We start from the raw sequence: 24,375 nt of genomic DNA, 5'->3' as shown, positions 1-24,375 counted from the left end.
TGAGACACACTAGTGTCTTGGTTTGTGTTGGGCCTAACTGGACTGTAGTTGAGCACCCTGGAGAAACTGGCAAGAGCACATACTTCATACTAAGTGTCAACTCTCCTTGACCAGGTTCATCAGCTTCTGTGAGGCAATAAAAGTGAACTCTGCTGTCATTCATCTCGTGGGCTTTCTGGTTCTACTGGCAACCATTCAACTATGGAACCTGCTGTGTCACAACCCCAGGCTGCAGGTCATCAGCAGAACACTGAGCAATGCCTGGGATGAGGTGGTGGGCTTTCTGCTGATCATCCTGATCCTGCTAACAGGCTACGCCATTGCTGTAAGCCCCCATGCCCAAGGTTTTTCTCTGCCTAAGAACTGATTTTTAAATCACACTGCTTCCCTTCAAAAAAGTCACTGTCCAGAACACCACAATATTAGCTCAAGATGGCAGGTTGAGAGAAAAGGCAGTAGAGTAAGAAAGCTGAGTTTAGTTGTAGTTCCTTATTTAATAAGTACATTAAACCCAGATGTTTGTCTCCTCAGTCTCTAAAATGGAAATAAAACTTACCTTACACGGTAATGTGAAGGTAAAATAAACTTAGATGAACACTATACATAGGAGTTTTATGCACCTTGGGGCATCTGACCACGAGGAATTTCTCTCTATTCCACTGGTTCTGTTGGCCACATCATCAAGCACCTCAGGATGGAGAACTGCAGCTGGCTCCCACTGACTGGCCTTTCTCCCATCCAGTTTAACCTGCTGTTTGGATGGAGCCTCTCTGACTACCAGACTCTCTTCAGCTCAGCAATGACAGTTGTTGGTCTCCTGATGGGAATTTCTCACTACAATGAGGTAAAACCTCTCTATCCTAGTTTCTTTTCTGAACTTAATTGGTTTGACATACCTAAGAACCGCATACAGAAACAGCGCTTTACTACACCAACGCACAATGGAAAGGGAGAAATTTAGAGCTTTTGCTATTGTTGATGGTACTGACTGTACGCAGCTTGCTGAGTGGTTGCTGCTTCCAGGTATCTGTCCTTTCCTAGGCACTAAGTCCCTCCCTTCCTTCTAGTATCCTTTATCTTACTGCAGGGGACACTGGACCAGGTGCTGCACTCTTGAATGTGGCTTCTTTCTCACGGGCTTTTGAATGTGTATAATGAGTGACTTAAAAAAAAAAAAAATTAGGGGCTCAGCTATATAGTGACACTTCACTGCTAAGCTGCTGTGCTCTGCACACAGGCCAGGATTCAGTCTCCAACCTAAAGACTAGGTGCAGTGGTATGTGCCTGCATTCCCAGCAACTTGGGAGGCTGAGACAGGAATGACCAGCTTGTGGTTGGCCTGGGCAACAGAGTAAGACCCTGTGAGAGAGAGCAAGTGCAATGGTATATGCCTGTGGTCCCAGCTGGGAAGCTAAGGCAGGAGCATCTCCACGTTGTGAGACTGTCTTTAAAAAACAACAGACTAAGAAGGTGCAGTTCCAGAAAGAACTACATTATGTCTGTTTACATTCCTCAAAGAACCTATTATTTCCTTCCTAGGAACTACTTCAAAGAACCTATTATTTAGGTAATAAATACTTCAAAGAACCTATTATTTCCTTCCTAGGAACTACCAATACAAACCTGTCTTCCTATTCAACATGAACAATGAAGTATTATTTGAGATATGTCTGGCAGGAAAAAAGAGGAAAAAAGAAACTTAGACAAGGATTTGAGCCCTAAACATTAGTATGTAAAGGGTAGATTTGACCAGAGAAGAAAAAAAATTGCAATTTAGAAATTTGGCAAGATTGGGGCCAGCAGGTGGCATGGTGGATAAGGGCGCTGGATTCCCACATGGCTGACCACGGTTCGAGTCTCGGACCTGGTAGCTTGCTTTCTCACTTTCTCTCTCTCTCTCTCTGCTTTCTGGTCCAAATTAAAAAATAAAATGAATGAATAAATAAAATTAAATAAATAATTCTTTAAAAAAAAAGAAATTTGGCAAGATTTTAATCAAAACTATCACTCTGATAATCTAGAATTCAAAGATTACTAATTAAGTTTCTAGTGGCCCACAAGTGGCGTGGTGGTTAAAGGTGCTGGATTCCCACATGGCCCACCGTGGTTTGAGTCCCAGACCTGGAGGCTTGCTTTCTCGCTTTCCCTCTCTCTCTGGTCAAGTTAAAATAACAAATGGAATTAAATACATCTTTTTCAAAAATGTCTCTAATATAAAAAATTATCTCCTTCCAAGAAAGAATGTAACTGCCACTCTAGATGGACATTTTGTTGTGGTCTAGCTTTAGTAAGGGATGAAGCCCTCACTTGTTAGGACCACTGCATATCCTAAAACATTAAGTAACAATTTAGCATGTTTTTTTCTTTTAAAATGGATTTTTTTCCTATAGGGCACATGCGCTTGCCAAAGAGAGACAGAAAACAAGAAATCACCCCCCTAGGGGGATGGATAGCCATGCTGCAAACCCTTCTCCATTCTCCTCTAGGGATTTTGGGCATGCACACACTTGCACCTGATGTGAGTTTTAAGCTGCTGGGTCTGGAACTTGAACCACAGTTGACCATGTGGGAGTCCAGGAACATAACCATTATGCCATCTGCTGGTCCCACTGTTTTTAAATGACAGTGTTTGCATACAAGATGTGAGCGAGGCAGGGAGAAGGTGAAGGAAGTACCCTCCACAGGGTCTCCTCACACCACAATCCCCTTTCCCCAGTTCTCTGGCTCCTCAGGATCTTGGAAGTCCATGTACACATGTGTGTTTTCAGGTCAACCCAGTCAGCACACGGCTTCCTTGGCCCGGCCAGGTGGCATGGCTGAATCCCATATGACCAACTGTACAATTTGAGTCCTGGACTTAGTAGCTTGAGGAATACACCATGCACGTGTGTAACCAAAATCCTGAGAGGAGAGTGGAGAAGGGATTGCAGTGTGGTCTTCCCTCCTAAAGGGTGCTCTTTCTCTCTCCCTCTCTCTGGTGAGCAAACGTGCCCTATACCAGAAAAACAAAACAAAAACACTTCTGCTTTAAATTGTACAACAGGAAGGAAAATAAGGTAAAACTTACCAGAGAAAAAATTGTTACATCAAGTGAAGACTGGCCCAAATAATTGGTTAACCTGGAATTGTTGTAACTACTTTTACTGGAATTTGGAAATATTTTGTCACATAGAAGCTCTCCATCAGGGTTTAAAGTAATCTCCTTATTAGTTGTTAGGGTACTTTTAAGAAATGCCCTAGTGGCAACAATGAATGGACCAATACCAAGAGAAAGAGCGCTTGTCTGAAAAAACACCTACTGGCCCAGCTTAGAGGGCACAGTCCATAGCGTACTGGATGGACTGCAGTGAGAGATTGACAGCAGGTTTGGATCCATGAATGGGCCAGCCCAGCCAACGGTACAGTGATTAAGGTGATTGGATCACGTATGTCTAGTTGTGTGGTTCAAATCTTGGACTGGTGGCTTAAAACACGCCAGGATGGGACCTGCAGATGGCCTAATGGCTATGTTTCTGGACTCCCATGTAGTTGACCATGGTTTGAGTCTGACTCTCAGTGGCTTAAACTCACACCAGGTGCATATGCGTAATGGAAAAGGGACTGCAGCATGGCCATCCCCCCTGGGGGGTGATTTCTCACTTTCTGTCTCTGTCTCTCTGGAGATTGCACACGCCCTACAGCAAAAACCTCTTTAAAAAAAAAAAAGAAAGAAAGAAAAAGCCAGGAGGACCAGCAGATGGTGTAATGTTTACATCATCGCTGGACTCCCACATAGTCAATCATGGTTCAAGTCCTGGACCTGGCAGCTTAAAACTCACGCCATGCCATGTGTGCCTGCCCAAGATCCTGAGAGAATGGAGAACCACCCCTCTGGGGGTGGTTTCTCACTGTTTGTCTCCCTAGTGAGCACACATGCCCTACAGCAAAAATCTCTCTAAAAAAGAAAAAAACAAAACAAAACAAAAAAAAAACGCCTGGCCAGTGTGCCAAAAATCCTGAATAGGAAGGGGAATAGGAGATGGGACTGTGGTCTCACCATGTATATAGGGGTGATTTCTCTCTCTCTCTCTCTCAAGAGTGCATATGCCCTGTAACAAAACTGAAAAGAAAAAAAAAAGCCAGGAATATACATGGACACCCAGGATTCTGAGGAGCTGGAGGGCTTTATCTTACACTATTAGTAAAAAAGAGAGGAAGAAGAAAAAAAAAAAGAACCACCCACCTAAACTAAAAGAACATGGTTAAGGCCAGCAAGTGGCATGGTGGTTAAGAGCACTAGACTCTCACATGGCCAATCGTGGTTCAAGTCCCAGACCTGGCAGCTTGCTTTCTCACTCCCCCCGCCCCCCCCACACACATTCTGTCCCTCTCTAGTCAAATTTAAATAAAGTTAAATAAAAATATTAAGGAAACCATTCTTGTTTCTGTTTGTGAAACAGAAACAAGAGAAAAAATCTCTTAACACAGACTAAGAGAACTCAGTAGCTATGCCTTTAAAAGTTATAAAAGATGGCCGAACCTGATGGTGCAGTCAATACCAAACTAACCTGCAGTGCTGGAAGCCAGGTTCACATCCCAGGATTGGCTTGAAAACACGAGGTGCATGATCCTGTCTAGATGGAAGGATAGAAAGAGATGGGGACAGGAAGAGACCCTGTTGAGGTATTTCTCTCTTTCTTGTGACACTACATACACGATGGCTATCATGAATTTAAAGACTTAAAGTCAATTGGGAAAACCTTAAAAAACTCACACTATTTTTTATCGCTAATCTGTTAAATGTTATTGGAATGCTCCTGGCTTTAGAGTAGAAGCTTCTTGGTATGGCAAAGACAGTTTTCATGATCACTTTTGGTACTCATTAATTCTTTCAATATGCATTTGCTCTCTGAAGCTTTTTGTTTTTGTTTTAATTACATTTAAGTATTATTTATATTTATTATTATTTTCTAATTTAGCCAGAGAGAGAAAGAGAAAGAAATTAAGTAAGAAAGCAGGCCACTAAGTCTGGGACTAGAACTGTGGTCAGCCATGTGAGAGACCAGTGCCTTAACCACTATGCCACCTACTGGCCCCTGAAGCTTCTGTTTAGATATATTTTCCAGAATTGCTAAAGCTCACAGGGTATTTTAATTATTTACAATTCCACTGTAACTCACCTGTTCTTTTTTTTTTTTTTTGGAGAGGTTTTTGCTATAGGGCATGTGCACTTGCCAGACAGAGAGAGAGAGACAGACAGAATGCGAGAAACCACCCCCCAGGGGGGATGGCCACGCAGCAATCCCTTCTCCTCCGTTCTCCTCTCGGGATCTTAGGCATGCACGCACACGCACCCAGTGTGAGTTTTAAGCCGCCGGGACCGGGACGCAAACCGCGGTTGACTACATGGGAGTCCAGCGACATAGCCATTATGCTAATTGCTGGTCCCACTCACCTGTTCTTGTAAAAGCTCTAAAGTCAAAATTATATCCTCTTTTTCCTGCTCTTTGGTCCACTTGAAAGTATTTTCCTCTTTAGTTCTTTTTCTCTCTCTCCCAAGTTTCCACCAGATATACATGTATGTGGGGCATGTGTAAACACACACAGGGCTTGTTTGTGAAACACAAACTGAACAGTGTTTTTACTGTTCTTCCAGGTTATTACTTTGGACCCAGTCCTGGGCTCCTTTCTGATCCTCACCAGTGTCACCTTGATGGTACTTGTGATCATTAATCTTTTTGTTTCAGCCATTCTAATGGCCTTTGGAAAAGAAAGAAAATCCCTAAAGGTAGGTACTCCCTGGCTTGGTAACTGAAAGATAAGCTATCATGATTTTATATACTGGAAAATCTCACCTGCACTGCTCTGAAGACCAGAGACTAATGTTAACACATAGTATCAACACATACCCCATATTAGTCTTATCAGCTCTGCCAACTATTTCCCTACGAAACTTCATTTACCAAGACTACATTATATTCTATAGCTACTGTCCTATAAAAGCTGGCCCCTGGGACCAGTGGATGGCGTAATGGTTATGTAGCTGGACTCCCACATAGTCAACTGTGGTTCAAGTCCTGGACCCAACAGCTTAAAACTCATACCAGGCACATGTGCATATGTGCCCAAGACCCCAAGAGAAAACCAGAGAAGGGTCTGTAGCATGGCATCCCCTCGGGGAGGATGATTTCTCACTTCCTATCTGTCTCTCTGCTTCTCCAGTCAACATACGTGTCCGACAGCAAAAATCTCTTTAAAAAAAAAAAGTGGGACCAGCAGTTAGCCTAATGGCTATGTCGCTGGACTCCAATGTAGTCAACCACGGTTCGAGTCCCAGACCCAGGGGCTTAAACTCACGCCAGGCACATGTGTAAGACCTAGTGGCTTAAACTCACACTAGGCATGTGGGTGCGTGCCCAAGACTTCCAAGAGAATGGAGGAGAAGGGACTGCAGCGTGGCCATCCTCCCTGGGGGGTGATTTCTCGCTTTCTGTCTTTCTGACGAGCGCAGGTGCCCTATAGTGAAAATCTCTCAAAAAAAAAAAAGGTTACCCTCAACCATTAAGTAGTGGAAACACTCCAATGCTTTACAGTCAATCATTAAAGATATAGTATCACGGCCAGCAGGTAGCTTGGTGGTAAGGGCTCTGGACTCTCACATAGCCAATGATGGTTTGAGTCCCAGACCTAGCAGCTTGCTTTCTCACTTTCCCTCTCTCTCTCTCTCTCTGGTCAAATATAAATAAAATAAACAAAAAATAAAGTTAAATGAAATAACTCTTTAAAAAATAACATCTTTATTATTGATATTAATTATTCTACCTTTAGTATTTAACTCCAACATTAGCAGCAATTCCAATTTTCTTTTCTCCTCTTGTCTTCAAATACTCAGAAAGAAGCTGCACTGATAGATGTATTGCTACAGAAGCTCTCAAGTTTGCTAGGAATCCAGCGGCACACCAATACTTCATCTGAGCAAGTAGCCACAATGGGCACTGACACTGAAGTTTTAGAAGACTAACTTAACCTGTTGCCTCCTATCTTGGTTTATTATTTATCTTAGAAAATTATAGAGAGCAATCAAAAACCCCTTGGCTTGAAGTTCTTGCTTATGAGTCTTGGCACTGTCAGGACATGGCTAACACTGCCAGAGAGAAACAGGCTAAACTGGCTCTGCTGTCAAGCAACACACACCTCGTGTCCCAGGAGGGCTGTGGAGAATGAGTGAGTCAGAGTGAGCTCACTGCAACACACTAAAGATAAATATGCCAGCATAAGGTGCGGCTGATGGGAAGGCCTGCCATAGAGAAGCAACCCGGCAAACTCACAAGTGCTACTTGGGCTTAAATGCAGAAATCTAAATGAGCCCTGTACTGCTCCAGAGGTCCACTTTCCTAAAGGAATGAAGGCAAGGGCTAGCTCCAGCACCAGCGTGGGTCACTTGCTTAAAACCTTCTCTACTACCACCCAAATCTGTACTTCAGCATTTCACCCAACAGTGGAGAAAGCAGGACACGAAATCTTTCATTTTATTAGCAGCTATTAAGCTATGAGATACAAACCAATCAAAAAAAAGTTGCTTGAAACAATTATGTACAGATACATTACATAGAAGCCAAAGTCAGTATCTTCTAATCCCACAGCCATCCCTGTGAGGACAGATGGCCTTTGCAAAGGGGCAAAGGAGCACATATGTTACAACAGTAAGAGTGTCATCTGTTCAGAAAAGCAGTGAACCACTATAGCCACGTGCGTATCTGCAATCAATTTTTTAATGTTCCCTTAATCATGAAGTTTTCAAATGAAAACAAGCAACCCTCTTCTCCTGTAGGCTTTCCAACTCACTACCCAAGAGTCTTGAGTACTTCTATTAAGGCAGCTGGAAGCCTACCCCAGGCTTGAATGGCAACTTCTGCCCAGCAACGTGGCCTGTCCTTCCTCTGCCAGTAGTGCAATCCAACAGAACATGCTATGGGGAGAACGGGAATTTCTAGTGTTGCTCTCTGGTAAAAGGGAAACACTGCACTCAAAATAAAGAAAAGGCCACAGAGGGCTCCCTGAGAATCCAGTAGAAGTAAGAGGGGGCCTTCAACTTTCCAAATAAACTTTGCAACTGGATCCAGGTACAACAGTGCCCCATAGCAAGGAGAAGTGTATATGCCAATGAGAGGGCCCAGCTTCCAGGAACCGTTACAATGGCTTCCTGAGTCATTTTTCTCTCTCCCATTCATAATAGTGAGAAAACAACACAAGTTGGCCTTGATTCTCACTCACCATAATCCCCCAACCCGGAGGGGTATGTTTCTATGTCTGGAACGTCAACGCAAGGCTGAGACACTCATGAAATGCTCTCCTCCACTGTCCGGCCACCTCTGGCTATTCTCCCACAACACTTTCATCTTCTCACCCTGCTGTGGAGGGACTGTAGGACAGGCCAGGAGAGAACCTGGGCTCACTGACAGGAACTGGACAAGCACAGTAGCCAGGGATCAGCTGCTCTGGTCTCAAAGTCTCCAGCTGTTAGCCTCTTAGAGCCAATAGAGAACTGGGAAGCAGAGGAATCTGACAGAGCAGAAGGAGAGCCAGAGGAAGTGTGTGCTCAGTGACGGTTAATAGATGAAACGGAATTTCATGGAGATTCTTTGTTACAAGGAGAAACTGCTCAGTCCCAATTCCCAGAATTTGGAAACTGCCTTTGTTAAGAGGCCTATGTTTTCTTCTTCAGCTCTTCAAATCTCCGGGAAAGATCATCGAAGTCAATGTCTTCAGATGCTGAGGTACTGGCACCAGCAGATGCGGCAGGTAGTGTGTCTGGCACAGATGGCAACTCTGGCAGTACGAAGTTGTCATAGTTATCCACAGGTCTGGAAGGGGGCTTTGCAGAGGCTTCTGGCTTGGGTCCAGGACCTAATTTAATTAGGGCAAGGAGAATAATGTTATAACCATGAAAGAAATTATTCAGATCTCCTTTGGAAGAAACAAACTCCACAGTTCCTCTGACAGAAAAAAAGTCTATCAATCAGAATCAGAGGGAAACACTACTTTAAAAAATGTGAAAAATGGGACCAGCAGGTGGTATGATGGTTAAGGTGCTGGACACTCCCACATGGCTGACCACGGTTTGAGTCCTGGACCTGATGGCTTGCTTTCTCACTTTCTCTCTCTTACTCTTTTCTCCCTCTCTCTCTCTGTCTCTCTGATCAATTTAAAAAAAAGAATGAATAAAACAAACAAATAAATAAATAAAATTTTTAAAATAATTTTTTTTTAAATGTGAAAAAAAAAAGTTTAAAAAAATTTTTAAAAATAAGTTTAAAAGAAGTCAAACTGTAGTGCTTGGGGCCAAGTCCTCAGAGTATTCATCTAAACAAACTGTCCCCTTTTACAAAAGTCTGTTCCTTAACAACCACCACTCTTAGGGGCCAACAGGTGGTTTGGTGGTTAAGGTACTAGACTCCCACATGGCTGACTGTGGTTCAAGTCCTGGACCTGGTGGCTTACTTTTTCACTTTTCCTCTCTCTCTGGTCAAATTTAAGAAGTAATAAGGGGCCAGCAGGTGGTGTGGTGGCTAAGGGCACTGGACTCCGACATGGCTGATTGCAGTTCGAGTCCCAGACCTGGCAGCTTGCTTTCTCACTTTCTCTCCCTCCCTCCCTCTCTCTCTCTCTCTCTAGTCAAATTAAAATAATTAAAACTAAAGAAGAAAATTTTTTAAAAAAGAAAAAGGAATAATAACAAAGTCAAATAGACTAAATGGTCTAATATATATTTCTAGTCTTCTGTTTTATATTTTATGTTAAAATCATCTTCTATTTTAGTTTGTGCTATAGTGTATGTGTGCTCAACAGAGACAAAGTGAGAAATCACCTCCAAGGGAAGATGGCCTACCACAACCTCTTCTCTCAAGATTTTGGGCACATGTGCACCCTATGTGATTTTTAGGCAGTCAAGCCCAGGACTCAAACTGCACAGTCAGTTACATGGGACCTAGCAGCCTTAATCTCCACACCACTGGCTAGCCTTCAGTTATCCTCTGTATCTTACGTTCTAAAATATGCAAAACTGGGCTGGTTCCAAGAGTGCAGTTAAATCCTATGCATAAGAAGGTGAATCCCACACAACGGATCATGGTTCAAATCCCAGCCCTGGAAGCTTAAAATATACTCCAGGCACATGTGCCCCAAAGTCTGATGGAATGGGGAAAAAAAAGGATTGTGGCATGTACCACTGGGAGGATGTGGGGGTATTCTCTCTCTCTTTGGCAAGTACATGTGCCTTCTGACAAGTTAAAAGAAAAAATATATATATATATAATATACACATTTAACCCGACTGCACACGCACCACCCCACACACACACACACACAAAAGGCAGGACTAAATTACAGAAAGTCAGAATAAGTGTTTACCTAAAAGGAGAGGGGCAGCCTAGAAAGGAACACAAGAAAAGCTTACTGATGGAAACCTTTTACACTTTGATTAGTGGTGTGTGTATAAAAACACATCAAACTAAACACTAAAAAGTTTGTTTCGGGGCCAGCATGTGGCATGGGGATTAAGGGCATTGAACTCTCTCACATGGCTAACTGCAGTTCGAGTCCCAGACCTGACAACTTGCTTTCTCTCTTTCTCTCTCACTCTCATTCTGTCCCTCTCTGATCAAATTAAAATTAAATAAATGAATAAAGTTAAATAATTCTTTAGAAAAAATAAAAGTAGATTTGTTTTCTATGGGGCCAACAGGTAGCATAGTGGTTAAGGTGCTGGACGACTCCTGCATGGTTGACAATGGTTCAGGTCCAGACCCAGTGGCTTTTAAAACCACACCGGGACCAACCGCTAACCAGTGGCTTGAAAATCATACCAGGCACACGTGCATACATGCCCCAAATCCCAAGAGAATGGAGAAAGGATTGCAGTATGACCATCCCCCCAAGGGGGTGATTTCTCATTTTCCCTCTCTGTTTCCTCCCCAGTGAGTGCACATGCCCTGTAACCAAGAGAGAAAAAAAAAAAAAAACTATGCATTTACAGTGTAAATTATACCTCAATAAAACAACAATCTTTGGGAACCAGCAGTTAGCGTAATGGCTATGTTGCTGGACTACCACGTAGCCGACCGCGGTTCGCGTCCTAGACCCGGTGGCTTAAAACTCACGCCGGGCGCGTGTGCGTGCGTGCCCAAGATCCCGAGAGGAGAATGGAGGAGAAGGGATTGCGGCGTGACCATCCTCTCTGGAGGGTGATTTCTCGCTTTCTGTCTCTCTCTGTCTGTCTGGCGAGCACACGCGCCCTATAGCGAAAACCTCTTAAAAAAAAAAAAAAGAACAAAAAAACAATCTTTAATTTTAAAACCACCCCCTCTGGGGGTATGGTAATGTTATTTATTTATATAAGTTGAAAGCTATATAAACATACTTGCTTTGTGAAAATTCACTGAGCTAAACTTATGACTTGTGCCTATTTTCCCTTATTTAAGGCTTCAACTAAAAAAAAAAATTATTATTTTTACTATTTCCAAGTACAAAGAAAGTTAAAGTAGCAATATACACAGATCTTAAGAGTAATTGAAAAACAGGAAGGTTAAGAAAGTTAAAAGAGGGGTACCAGCAGTCAGCGTAAGGGCTATGTCACTGAACTCCCATGTAGTCGACCGCAGTTCGAGTCCTGGACCTGGTGGCTTAAACTCAAGCCAGGCACGTGTGCATGTGTGCCCAAGATCCCGAGAGGAGAATGGAGAAGGGACTGCGGCGTGGCCAACCCCTGGGGGGTGATTTCTCACTTTCTGTCTCTCTGTCTCTCTCTGGCGAGCTCATGCACCCTGTAGCAAAAACCTCTCCAAAAAAAAAAAAAAGAAAGTTAAAAGAACAGTAATACCTCTTTGGGACTGGAGCAAATTATTTTCAGAAGAAATCCTGAGTTCTGTTTTAGCCATAATAGATTTGGGGAAAGGACAGGGTATGTGGATGAATGCCATGAACATAATCTCTGAGATAGGAGGAATAAGAAAATAGCTGAGTGAGGTCAACACTGAGTCTTGAAGGTTTCTAATTTATACTCACCAACAATCTGTGCAGAAGAGACATTCTTATCAGCATTTATGTCATCAACCTGAAACACAAGGACTGTTACCAGCAGAAAAAGTAGAGAAAAGTACTGATACTGATATAAGCAAGCCCCTGTATTTTCCAAAAGCTAAGCTAAGCTGCTCACCAAAAGCAATAACCCTGCATTTCTACCTTCTTCCAACCAAGTGGATACCATGCTAGACTCTTCATACATTTACTGGAGAGACAGAGAACCAGAGAGGTTCAGTGAGAAATCACCATCCAGGGGGTTGGCTATGCTGCAATTCCTCCTCCACTCTCCTCTTGGGATTTTGGGCACACGTGCACACACATGTCCCCCTGCATGTTTTTTAAGCCACCAGGTCTGGGATTCGAACCATGGAGTTAATCATGTGGAGATCTAGCACCCTAACCACCACAGCATCTGCTGGCCCCACCATAACACTTTCTGTTTTCCCCTTAGAGTGTTTTGCTATAGGACTCACGTGCTCACCAGAGAGACAGAAAGTGAGAAATTACTCCCTGGGGGGAGATGGTCCCCCCGCAATCCCTTTTCCAGTCTCCTCTCAGGATTTTGGGCATACATGCACACACACCCAGCATGAGTTTTAGGCCACTGGGTCCAGGACTCGAACCGCAGTTGACTACATGGGAATCCAGCGACGTAACCATTACATCATCTGCTGGTCTCCCCATGACACCTTTTTAAATAATACCTTCTTCACCTTTTAGGGATAGAGAAAACCTAAAACTACTAAATATATCTGTAAGAACCAAATCCATATGCCTATGCCAATGAGAGCACCTCGCTTCCAAGAACACGAATAATGCCTTCCCAAGTCATTTTTGTTTTCTTTCTCAACCATATTAGAGAGAAAATGCCATCTTCTACAGCATTCCTACAGTTGTGGGTCACCTTTTGATGCATGCAAGATAGAAGCGTAAGAAAAACTCAGGCCCAAGATAAAACACAACAGCTAGAGATAAAAACCGAAGGAAAGAACATGAGCAAGCTCAGGAACAGGGAGATCTTCCTAGATGGCAAATGCCAAACCAACTGGTTTTTCTCGGTAAAATACCTGATGGAAATAGGTCTCAAAGGCATTTATTAACTAAGGAAACAAGGCTGGCAGAAAATCATCTAAATCTGAACCAAAGCTGTTACAACCACCTATGTTCAAGGCATCACTAGCTACTTGTGGTTAAAACTTAACCACAAGACTAAAAATGTGAAATCAATGCTATAGGCCTAAGTGTACTAACAAAATCTGGGCACTATTTCTTTACATGAGTACTGAGACCTCATAAAGCTGAAATTTTACCGATTATGATATGTGGCACCAAGACTATACTGGCTCAGTATGATTCTCTGTTAAGCTAGCAGAATAATTAAAAACTGATTAAATGCCTATGTAGGGCACTACAACCTTCTAAGAGATCTGCAGCTCCATCCTGATTCCTGGCTTCAATGCAGACAAACATTGCCACCAATGCTGCTGCCACCACAAACACTCCCCATTTCCAGGGTAGTGTTTAAAGCAACACAAAAATCCCAAAGCAAGAGTAAAGCCAGTACTAGAGGTTGATGAAAATTTTGCCTTCCCTGTGGCCATTATTTTGCTCTCTCTCCATGGGATTCACTCTCCTGTTGCTTATAAAAGAGGCTCAGGCACTTACAGATTCATACGATGGGGGAGTTGCTGGTATCTGAGGTGGATGAATATTGGGAAAGGCCTGATAAGTCCCCATTGGCAATCCATTGAAATCCGACTGTAAGAGGAGAAAGGCAACATCAGAGACACTGCCCCCAATTTGTAATCTCTGAGGTTTGCATGTGGGAACGAAGGAAACAAATATCCAAAAGAATAAGTGGTCAGAGAATTCAGATTTTTAAAAATCTATAGCCAAAGGCTATTCTTTAAATTACTAAATGAAGTGCTTCAAGGTCTACAAGGGGAAATTATAATTAGACTTTACTAGTAATGATCTTCATCATTTTGTCTAAAAAGAGGAGGTAATAAGTGGATATTATGCACTTTTGGAAAAAGCTACCAACATGACTGCGACAGGGTCCAAAGATATTCAGTAAACCTATATAAAAAGGTTTTTTCTAGCATCTTTTCTCTAGATTTTGCCACTTAATTACCTATAGCTGAAACAAAATAACTCTGAATCCCAGTAACATTCTCCCCCAATATGATTACTAGGCTAATAACAAACATACTTACTGCTAAATTCTCCCAACAGCCTATAATCACTGAATATTCACGGAGCCAAGTAGCCATCTATGACCTTTTTGTTAACATCCACACTTTATGTGCATACTTACTGGTCCCTTTGGCAATGGATATGAGAAAGGAGGATTTGAAGATGGCATGGGCATAGGCATGGGCATGGGCATGGGCACTGTTCCATCAGGTCCACCCACTGGTGCTGTGAACCCGCCCCCTCCTCCTCCTCCTCGTCCAGGGCCACCTTTCTTCACATCATCTGTGAATCCAACATCAATAAGATCTGTCTCTACACCAGGAGGAGCTTCTGCCTGAGAAGGAGAAAAACCCGTGTCATTAGTCCATGTCCAAAGCGAGGTTCCCCACAAAGCAGACTCCAAAATGGAGATAAGCATGAAGAGAGTCTCCTGGGGAGTGCTCTTGGGATCAACACCTGTGGGGGACGTGAAGGAAGCAGAGCCAGGTAGAGGAAGAATTTGGCTACATCAGAGTCATAACAAAGGCCTCAGCTAATTCTCCAGGGAACTCTGGAGCTGGGATAGACCTTCAGGAGGGTATGGGGCAAAGGAGCAGAGTTTATAGCCCCCGACAGTGACCAGTTAGTTACTGGACAAGCTGTCCCCAGGAGACTCTAGGCAAAGCAGCTCCTGAGCTTGAGAGGGCTGGTGTCTAAGGAATACACCAAAGAATCCACCACATCCCCTCTCCTTGACTGCTAAACAGTGACAGTTTACATATTTGCCCTCCTTACCCTAAGCTTCTCATGACAAAGACCTTGTTTTCACATATTTCTGCAGTCTCAGCCTACTGTGCACTATGACACACGGTGGTACCAATAAGTACTTTAGGACTGTTTAAGTCTTGGGCATTTCTTGCTAGCTACCAGGGGATCTCAATTCCTAGAAGTTCATGAAAAGCAGCAACAGTGTCATTTGTATCTAAGCCCATACTTTCTCAAAGCACTTTCTTATTCGTCTAAACTGATCCTTAAGTACTCTGTGAGATATGCAGGTGTGTTTTTGTCACCTAAAATTAGAGGCACTAATTAGACTAAGGCTTAAACTCACACAAACTTAAATCAGTGCAAAGATGGTGGTTATTTTTTCAAAGAAGGTCATTTCTAGAGACTCATTTTCCTTTATATTCTGGAATAAACTTACCATGACCACCGAGTCAGGCTCATAGGGTACATTATAATTCTTAGCAATTTCGATCAGGTATCTCTCCACCAGGATTTTGGGTGGGGCTTCCACACTCAGTTTGTGCATTAACTGTAAGTGAAAGACCCAGGGTTAAGATGTAGCTATACTAAGCAGACTAATCCTAACCTGTTTCACTAAACTTAGCTCCTCTCACTTTTCAAGTAAAGTTGAGGTAAAAAGGTTTAGAGCAGTTCAACGATTTTTTTTCAGTCACGAGGCATATACCAGGACCCAGGCCTCTCTCATTTTCTGGTTAGACATACGGAATTATAAAGGGCTAGTACCGACACCCTTCAAATTTCACTTAATCCACCCTTCCAATCCCCTTACTTTCTACCTTCACAACCCACAAAAGACAAGAACTAATGGGGGAATGTCGGAAATGACAGAGAGCATTGCCATCAGACGTGCTGGGCAGGGTAAGTAGCTGACTTCACTGCCAGCCACACAGCCTTCCTTTTCATTCTATGAAATGTGCCCACCCACACAGTGGCAACCACTAGAATCACAGCTGACAATAAAGCAGCTACCACCCCGCATGCCTCTTCACAAAGTATGTCCGTTACCCTGTCATTCACAGTTCCGATCTGGTTGGTCCTACACAACTTGCCATATTCCTTGCTATACTTCGCACAGAGCTGATCTGCAACCTACAGAGAAAAAAGAACAGTAAATACAAAAGGAAATCACACCTACAGATGGCTTCATGCTTCCTCCTATCAACGGTAAACATGCTTCTATTATAGGATTTCCAAAACACTATGGGCTAGAAGTACACTTTAACTCACTTATGTATTTGTCACTCCATCCATCCAATGAGCAGCAACCAAGTGCCAAACACTATTATAAGCATCACGAGAAATATAGCACATGTACTGATAACAAAAACAGATAATTATTCCTACTCTTCGAGTCTTACAATCTCTGGAGAAAATAGTCATTAATCAAATAATCACACAGGTAAAGGTATAACGGCAGCTGTGCTAAGTGCTCCCAAGAGAGGGTACACCAAGTGATCACTAGCATGTAACGGGAGAATCAGATCTGATCAGAAGAGTCAGGAAAGGCTTCCTGGAGGAAGTAATGCTTTGCTGACATTTAAAGGTTGATTAAAAGTTAACTGAACAGGAGGGAGAGAAAAGCATTCCAGGGAAAGAAAACAGCATGTGCCTCTGGTAGAAAAAATATGGCCCGTCCTCGAGCCTGAAATAAAAGTCAGTGAGCCTATAAAACGAAGACTGAAGGAAGAGTGTGGTAGGAAATGAAGTAAAGGCAGGTGGAAGCCAGATAATGTAGGCCATATTAAGGCGTTTTATTTCTATCACAATTAAAACACTACTAAAGGGGTTTCCATGCTAGAAAAGTCCTAGGCTCACATCCAGAGATCTCCCTGAGCATGCTGAGCACACAGATATGCCTGTGATCTGGGTCAGCTGAGACTGGGGTGGATCATGGCATGGGACATGCCTGTCTCTCTCACTGAAGAAAAAGAAAAACTTGAAAGAAAAAGAAAAAAGAGAAAGCTTTATACCAAGAATAGTGGCAGACTAGATCTGTGTTCTGAATAAAACCCTCAGGCTGTTCAGATAAAAGAGTGAATAAAGTCAAAATAGGTGAAGAAGGATAAACAAGAAGCTACTATTGGGTTGTCAAAAAAAGTCACAGTGGGGAACTAGCAGTTAGCGTAATGGCTATGTCGCTGGACTCCCACGTAGTCGACCGCGGTTTGCGTCCTGGACCCGGTGGCTTAAAATTCACGCCGGGCACGTGTGCATGCGTGCCCAAGATCCCGAGAGGAGAATGGAGGAGAAGGGATTGCGGCATGGCCATACCCCCCGGGGGGTGATTTCTCGCTTTCTGTCTCTCTGTCTGTCTGGCGAGCGCATGCGCCCTATAGTGAAAACCTCTCAAAACAAAACAAAACAAAACAAAACAAGTCACGGTGTGGGCCAGCAGGTGGCGTGGTGGCTTAAGGCACTGGATTCCCACATGGCCAACCAAGATTAGAGTCCCAGACTTGGCAGCTTGCTTTCTCACTTTACCTTTCTCTCTCTGTCTTTGTGAACAAATTTTAAAAATGATAATAACAAATGGAATTAAATAAATAGTTTTTATAAAAGAAAAGTCAGGACCAGCAGTTGGCATAATGGCTATGTCACTGGACTCCCATGTAGTCGACCGCGGTTGGAGTCCCGGACATGGTGGCTTGCTTTCTCACTTTTCTTGTCTCTTTCATCAAATTAAAAAATAGTAAGAATAGGGCTGGCAGTTGGCATGGTGGTTAATGGCACTAGACTCCCACAGTTCAAATCCTGGACCTGGCAGATTGCTTTCTCACTTCTCTCCTGGACCAGGAGGCTTGCTTTCTCAATTTCCCTCTCTCCCTGCCTGCCTCCCTCCCTCTCTCTCTCTCTTTCTCTCACTTTGTCCCTCTCTGGTCAAACTGAAAGAAAGGAAGGGGGACCAGCAGTTAGTGTAATGACTATGTTGTTGGACTCCCACGTAGCTGACCGCGGTCCCAGTCCTGGACCTTCACTCCGGGCACGTGTGCATGCGTGCCCAAGGTCCCGAGAGGAGAATGGAAAAGAAGGGATTGCAGCGTGGCCATAACCCCAGGGGGCTGATTTCTCGCTTTCTGTCTCTTTGTCTCTGTCTTTCTGGCAAGGGCATGTGCCCTTATAGCAAAAACTTCTCCAAAAGAAATTTAAAAAAAGAAAAGAAGGAAGGAAAGAAAGTTTAAAAATAAGAATAAAGATTAAACAACTCTTTTAAAAAATCTTTTTAAAGACTTATTCTTATTTATTTATTTATTTTTAATGTGCTATGGGAACATGTGCTTGAGAGAGAGAAATTGAGAAAGTAAGGAAGCTAGCCACCAGGTCCACGACACAAGCTGCAGTCTGTCATGTGTGAGTCCAGCACTTTAACAACCACACTAGCTGCTGGCCCTATTTTATTTATTATCATCATTATTATTATTCAAATTGGCTATAGAGCATGTATACTCACCAGATAGAGATGTGAAAGAGGAAAAGTAAGAAAGCAAGCCATCAGATCTGGGGCTTGAACCACAAGCAGACATGCGGGAGTCCAGTGCCTTAACTACCACACCACCTGTTGGACCCCCGTTTTTTCAAGCCAATGGATCTGAGACTCAAGAAGCCATGTTGGACGCAGCCACCTTAGCCACCATGCCACTGGCTAGCCCATTATTTTGTCTTTTTTTGTTTATTTGATTTGCTATAAGACAAGTACATTTGTTGGAGACACAGAGAGTAACTGAGAAAGTACTCCCAGGGGGAATTGCCATGTCACAATCCTTTCTCTTCCATTCTCCTCTCAGGATTTCTGGCACACATGCACATACAACCACTGTTTTTTTTTTTTTTTGGAGAGGTTTTTTGCTATAGGGCATGTGCGCTCGCCAGACAGACACAGAGAGACAGAAAGCGAGAAATCACCCCCCAGAGGGGATGGTCACGCTGTAATCCCTTCTCCTCCTTTCTCCTCTCGGGATCTTGGGCACGCATGTACATGCGCCCGGAGTGAGTTTTAAGCCACCGGGTCCGGGAAGCAAACCACGGTCTTCTACATGGGAGTCCAGCAACATAGCCACTACACTAACTGCTGGTCCCTTCTATGAACTTTTTAAAGATCCCTCATTTAACTACCCTTTCTAACAATATAGAAATTACAGACATAACTGAAACTGGTTGTACTCACTATTTTCAACTCAGCCACTTCTGACTGGAGTCGAGGAGCAGCCCAGATTAGTGTAGACACAGATTCAGCCAGACCAGAATCTAGCTCCCTAATTGAGGGAAAAAATAAATATAATTTAACATTCTTCAAAACAAACCAATAAAACCTTAGCTTTTATATCATATACTGGATAGCCTCTAAAACTATTTCATGAATCCCACCAGATTCTCACAATAACTACATTTCTAGCCATTTTTGGTACCTTATTATACTTTTGGGAAAATTCAAACTAAGTAACAAAACCAAGGCCACAAAGTCAGGAAACATTTGAGCCAAGACTCAAATTAGGCCTCTCAATCTCACATTCTCTATCTTGTTTTCAACAGTTATTTACTAAGATCAGACCTTCAAGAGACTAGTAGAAAAAAAGAACCTCAGAGGGGCTGGCAGGTGGCGTGATAGTTAAGGACACTGGATTCCCACATAGCCAAGCATGGTTCGAGTCCCAGATGTGGCAACTTACTTTCTCATTTTCACTCTCTCTCTCTGTCTCTGTCTCTGTCCCTCTCTGGTCAAATTTAAATAAATAAATAAAGTAAAATAAAATAATTTTTTTTTTTACAAAAAAGTCATGTTTAAAGAAAAGAAAAAAACCTCAGGTATGAGAAACAATCCCTTAGTGCTAGCCCCTCCATGTAGAGAAAGGCCAATATAATCTCCTTCTCAGATTCTAGAAGTGACTTAGGTCCCTGAATCAAAAATCTTACTTCATAGACTGGATGAGACCAAACCGAGCCAGTAGCAGGTCACAGTACAGCTCCAGGATCTCCATGGCCTCCACGAGGTAGTCTTCCCGGATGATGTGCTCCACGCGGATGCGAGCGCGCTCATCCTTCCCAGCGGCCAGATAGTCAGCAATTTCCTTCCTTGCCTTCTGCGCCAGTTCCGCTAAGACACAAATCCCACTCCAGTCATACAGCAGTTATGCACTGGGACCTGGCCCACAACAGACTCTACCCCAAAAGAGAAAACAGGGTGTTCCTACTATACCCTAGCACACTCTTCCTTAGCCAATTTAGTCCCATCTCATCAACTCTAGAATTAGCTACTCTGGGTGAGGATATAGTTTGTGTGGCTTGAGACATTTCCAACTCAGAAATTATGTTACCTATTCTGCAGCAACAGAGCATGCCCCTTTCCCTGCAAAAAAGGGATTCAGTCTAGTCACAAAAGGCAGAAATGCATCCAAAGCTTAAAAAACAAGGGATCCCTGAGACTTCTAGCAAAGGCCTAAAAGATCCGTAACTGGGGCGTTAGTACCCAGTAATATACTTTGGGGAAATTAAAGATAAGGCAACTATGCACTACTCACTTTTTTTTTTCTCTAATAGTTTAAGACGATTTATGACTAATCTCAAATTGACTCGTAAACGTTCAGCTTTAAATCCAGAGCCCAGCATGCTGTGTTTTTTCTCCTGGAAAAAGAAGAAACACAATGACTATTTTCAAGTTAAACTTAGTTTAGGAATTAACATCACATAGATGGTTATTTGACATAATAAACCAGTGTTTTGTTTTTAATTTTTGCCAAAGGCCACATGTGCTGACCAGAGAGAGAGAAGGGCAGGGGAATCCCTGTCACACTACAATCCCTTCTCCTCCATTTCTCCATCCTGTTGGGATTTAAGACATGTACACAGACATGCCTGGCATGCTTTCCAAGCCACTGAGACTGGGATACGAACTGTGCTTGGTCATGGTTTAGCCCTCTTAGCCACTAGACTACATGACCAGCCCTCAATGAACTTTTTCAAGCCTCTCTGTCTTAAGCTTCAGTTTTTTGTTGTTGTTGTTGTTGTTGCCAGAGGGTACATGGACTTGCCAGAGAAATAGACAAGAGAGAGGTAGAGGGAGAAAGCACACTTCCCTTCCAACCAGAGTATGGTCACACTGCATTACCTTTTCCTTCACTTTCTCCATCCTACTGGGATTTGGGGCACACATGCACACACATCTGGCATGTTTATCAAGTTGCCAGGGCCAGGATTCAAACCATCTGGTCAACACATCACATAGATGGTTATTTGACATAATAAACCAGTGTTTTGTTTTTAATTTTTGCCAAAGGCCACATGTGCTGACCAGAGAGAGAGAAGGGCAGGGGAATCCCTGTCACACTACAATCCCTTCTCCTCCATTTCTCCATCCTGTTGGGATTTAAGACATGTACACAGACATGCCTGGCATGCTTTCCAAGCCACTGAGACTGGGATACGAACTGTGCTTGGTCATGGTTTAGCCCTCTTAGCCACTAGACTACATGACCAGCCCTCAATGAACTTTTTCAAGCCTCTCTGTACTAAGCTTCAGTTTTTTGTTGTTGTTGTTGTTGTTGCCAGAGGGTACATGGACTTGCCAGAGAAACAGACAAGAGAGAGGTAGAGGGAGAAAGCACACTTCCCTTCCAACCAGAGTATGGTCACACTGCATTACCTTTTCCTTCACTTTCTCCATCCTACTGGGATTTGGGGCACACATGCACACACATCTGGCATGTTTATCAAGTTGCCAGGGCCAGGATTCAAACCATCTGGTCAACCATGTAGAATCTGGCTCCCTTAACCACTGGGACAAACTCTTAAGTCTGTCTTTGAGAAAAGGCTAGTGTCCAACATCACAGAAATATCATTAACACCAACCCACATATGGAGTTACAGAAAGGGGTAAAAAGATCAGGAAGTAAAAAATAAAACAAAACAAACTGAACAAAATCTTACAAGATAAGGCTATTTACCCAGAATTTCACTGAACAGCTCAGTAACAGTGAACAAACCTCTCTCTACCCACGAGTCTTTTGGGTACACCATTGTGCATTAACCATTGTACATTCTATTTCAAGACAACACAACTTCTATTTCTCTCAATTAATTCTGGATTCAAACTCCAAAATATATAATATCCAAACAAAAGCTAGGCTTAACAAAGTAACCAAAGTGGAGGAGGGGATGCTCTAGCCTAGGACCACCATCCAGTTTCTGTAGTAGTCCCAGAGATAGAAGGAGCAACAGAGAAACTAAGGCCCCTGGCCTTAGCTCATCAGTAGGGTCCCTGGCCAAACCTACAGGGGAGGGGATGCTCTGGCCTGCACACCATGCATTGTATGACGCGAACCACCGTAATAGCTTATCTGTCCAACTCAACCTCCAACCACAATGGGAGCAGAATTTTGTGTACACAGTAACCAAACAACCAAAAAGAGTGAGGTTTTGGAGTAATTATCTCCCCAGAACATCCTCCACCAAACAAAAGGAGAGAAAGTCCCCTGTGGAAACATAAAACCAAAACTCCCACTGAGGATTCCACACTCCCACCCTCAATAGAGGAGGGATACTGGCACAGAGCTAATTACACCATAGGGAAGTGCATGAGCGCACGGCTTTAGAAACATACCCTAAAGTAGGAAGACGTGAGTATAAATTACCAGATGACTAAAAATGAAAGCAGAGTCCCAAAAAATAGAACACTGGGAAATACCTTCTCTGCAAAGGAATATAACAACTCCTCACCAGCAATAGCTAAAATACAAGAGATCACAGAAATGAGAGAAAGGGAATTGAGAATATTCACTGAGATGCAAGAGAAAACAGACAACCAATTCCAGGAGATGAGAAATTCCTTTCATGACTGGAAGGAAGAACTCCATATAGAGACAGACGTACTTGGGGCAAGCAGGTGGTATGGTGGTTAAGGTAGCAGACTCCCACATAGCTGATCACAGTTCAAATCCCAGGCCCAGTGGCTTGAAAAATCACACCAGGCATGTGTGTGTGCATACCCAAAATCCCAAGGAGAATGGAAGAGAAGGGACTGAGGCATGACCATCTCCTCCAGGGGATGATTTCTCACAATCTTTTCTTTTTTTGGAGAGGTTTTTGCTATGGGGCATGTACGCTTGCCAGACAGAGACAGAAAGACAGAAAGCGAGAAATCACCCCCCCAGGGGGGATGGCCACGCCACAGTTCCTTCTCCTCCATTCTCCTCTCGGGATCTTGGGCACGCACGCACATGCACCCAGCGTGAATTTAAGCCACCGGGTCCAGGACTCGAACCATGGTTGACTACGTGGGAGTCCAGCAACATAGCCATTACGCTAACTGCTGGTCCCAATTTCTCACTTTCTCTCTCTCTATCTCTCTCTGGTGTGCACATGCACACTATGACAAAAACCTACAGAAAACAAAAATGCAAACAAAAAAACTTAAAAAGACCTGAAGTCACACCAAGAGTATTTCTTCAACTACAATAGGATTAAACTAAAAAAAAAGATAACAAGATGACCAACAACAACAAAAAACCCCTCCAAAACCTTGGAAAGTAAACAACACTCAGTTATTTACTTCTTTACTAAGGTTTTGCCATAGAGTGCATGTGCTCGCTGGAAGCAGAGTAAAGGAAAATGAGGAATCACTATCCAGCAGCACAGCCACACCACAATCCCTTCTCTATTCTCTGCCTGAGATTTTGGGTATGTTCACATATGTTCATCGCTTGATTTTCAAGCTGCTGCATCTGGGACTCAAACCACAGTCAGCCATGTGGGAGTCCAGCACCTTAACTATCACATCATTTGCTGGCCCCAACAGAAACTTTTTTTTTTTTTGGGGGGGGGGGTGCTATTGGGCATGTGTGCTCGCCAGAGAAAGACAAAGCGAGACATCACCCCCCAGCAGGGATAGCCATGCCACAGTCCCTTCTTCTCCATTCTCCTCTCAGGATTTTGGGCACACACGCACAGGCATCCAGCGTCAGTTTCAAGCTACCTCAGTTGACTACGTGGGAGTCTAGAGACGTAACCATTACACCAACTGCTGGTCCCCAACAATAACCTTTAAAAAAAAAAAAATCTATGAGTCAAAGAGAAAGTCTCAAATGAAAACTTTTTTTAAATGGTTTTTTGTTGTGTTTTTTTTTTTTCTCCCCTATGTGTGTGCTGGCGACCAGCGGTTAGCGTAATGGCTATGTTGCTGGACTCCTATGTAGCTGACCACAGTTCGAGTCCCGGACCCGGTGGCTTAAACTCACTCGGGGGCGTGTGCGTGTGTGCCCAAGATCCCAAGAGGAGAATGGAGGAGAAGAGATTGTGGTGTGACCACTCCCCGCCCCGGGGGGTGATTTCTCACTTTCTGTCTCT

General features: G+C 43.3%; 2 protein-coding genes across 4 annotated transcripts in view; one reads left to right on the top strand and one right to left on the bottom strand.

Moving 5' to 3' along the window:
- Positions 1 to 7,588, top strand: part of PKD1L3 (polycystin 1 like 3, transient receptor potential channel interacting) — a 79,545-nt gene extending 71,957 nt beyond the window's left edge. The window contains 4 exon segments of the mRNA XM_027773456.1: positions 115 to 325; positions 743 to 844; positions 5,636 to 5,767; positions 6,872 to 7,588. Coding sequence (XP_027629257.1) covers positions 115 to 325; positions 743 to 844; positions 5,636 to 5,767; positions 6,872 to 7,000 — 574 coding nt within the window. The 3' untranslated portion in view covers positions 7,001 to 7,588.
- The window catches only part of IST1 (IST1 factor associated with ESCRT-III), a 21,408-nt gene continuing 4,523 nt past the window's right edge, over positions 7,491 to 24,375 (bottom strand). The window contains exons 2-10 of one of the 3 annotated variants that reach the window (XM_027773528.1): positions 20,556 to 20,655; positions 19,951 to 20,131; positions 19,205 to 19,292; positions 16,048 to 16,131; positions 15,440 to 15,550; positions 14,378 to 14,590; positions 13,726 to 13,818; positions 12,043 to 12,091; positions 7,491 to 8,886 (exon numbers count right to left, since the gene is read on the bottom strand). In XM_027773528.1, coding sequence (XP_027629329.1) covers positions 8,687 to 8,886; positions 12,043 to 12,091; positions 13,726 to 13,818; positions 14,378 to 14,590; positions 15,440 to 15,550; positions 16,048 to 16,131; positions 19,205 to 19,292; positions 19,951 to 20,131; positions 20,556 to 20,643 — 1,107 coding nt within the window. In that variant the 5' untranslated portion in view covers positions 20,644 to 20,655 and the 3' untranslated portion in view covers positions 7,491 to 8,686. Of the gene's footprint in view, positions 8,887 to 12,042; positions 12,092 to 13,725; positions 13,819 to 14,377; positions 14,591 to 15,439; positions 15,551 to 16,047; positions 16,132 to 19,204; positions 19,293 to 19,950; positions 20,132 to 20,555; positions 20,659 to 24,375 lie in introns of all 3 variants that reach the window. The other 2 variants (XM_006152688.1, XM_014589420.1) reach the window with 2 other exon arrangements.

The sequence above is a fragment of the Tupaia chinensis genome, unplaced genomic scaffold, assembly GCF_000334495.1.
Source record: "Tupaia chinensis unplaced genomic scaffold, TupChi_1.0 Scaffold000355_1, whole genome shotgun sequence".
Lineage (NCBI taxonomy): Eukaryota > Metazoa > Chordata > Mammalia > Scandentia > Tupaiidae > Tupaia > Tupaia belangeri.
The sequence above is the reverse complement of the archived record's forward strand: the minus strand, read 5'-3'. Positions and strand labels throughout refer to the sequence as shown.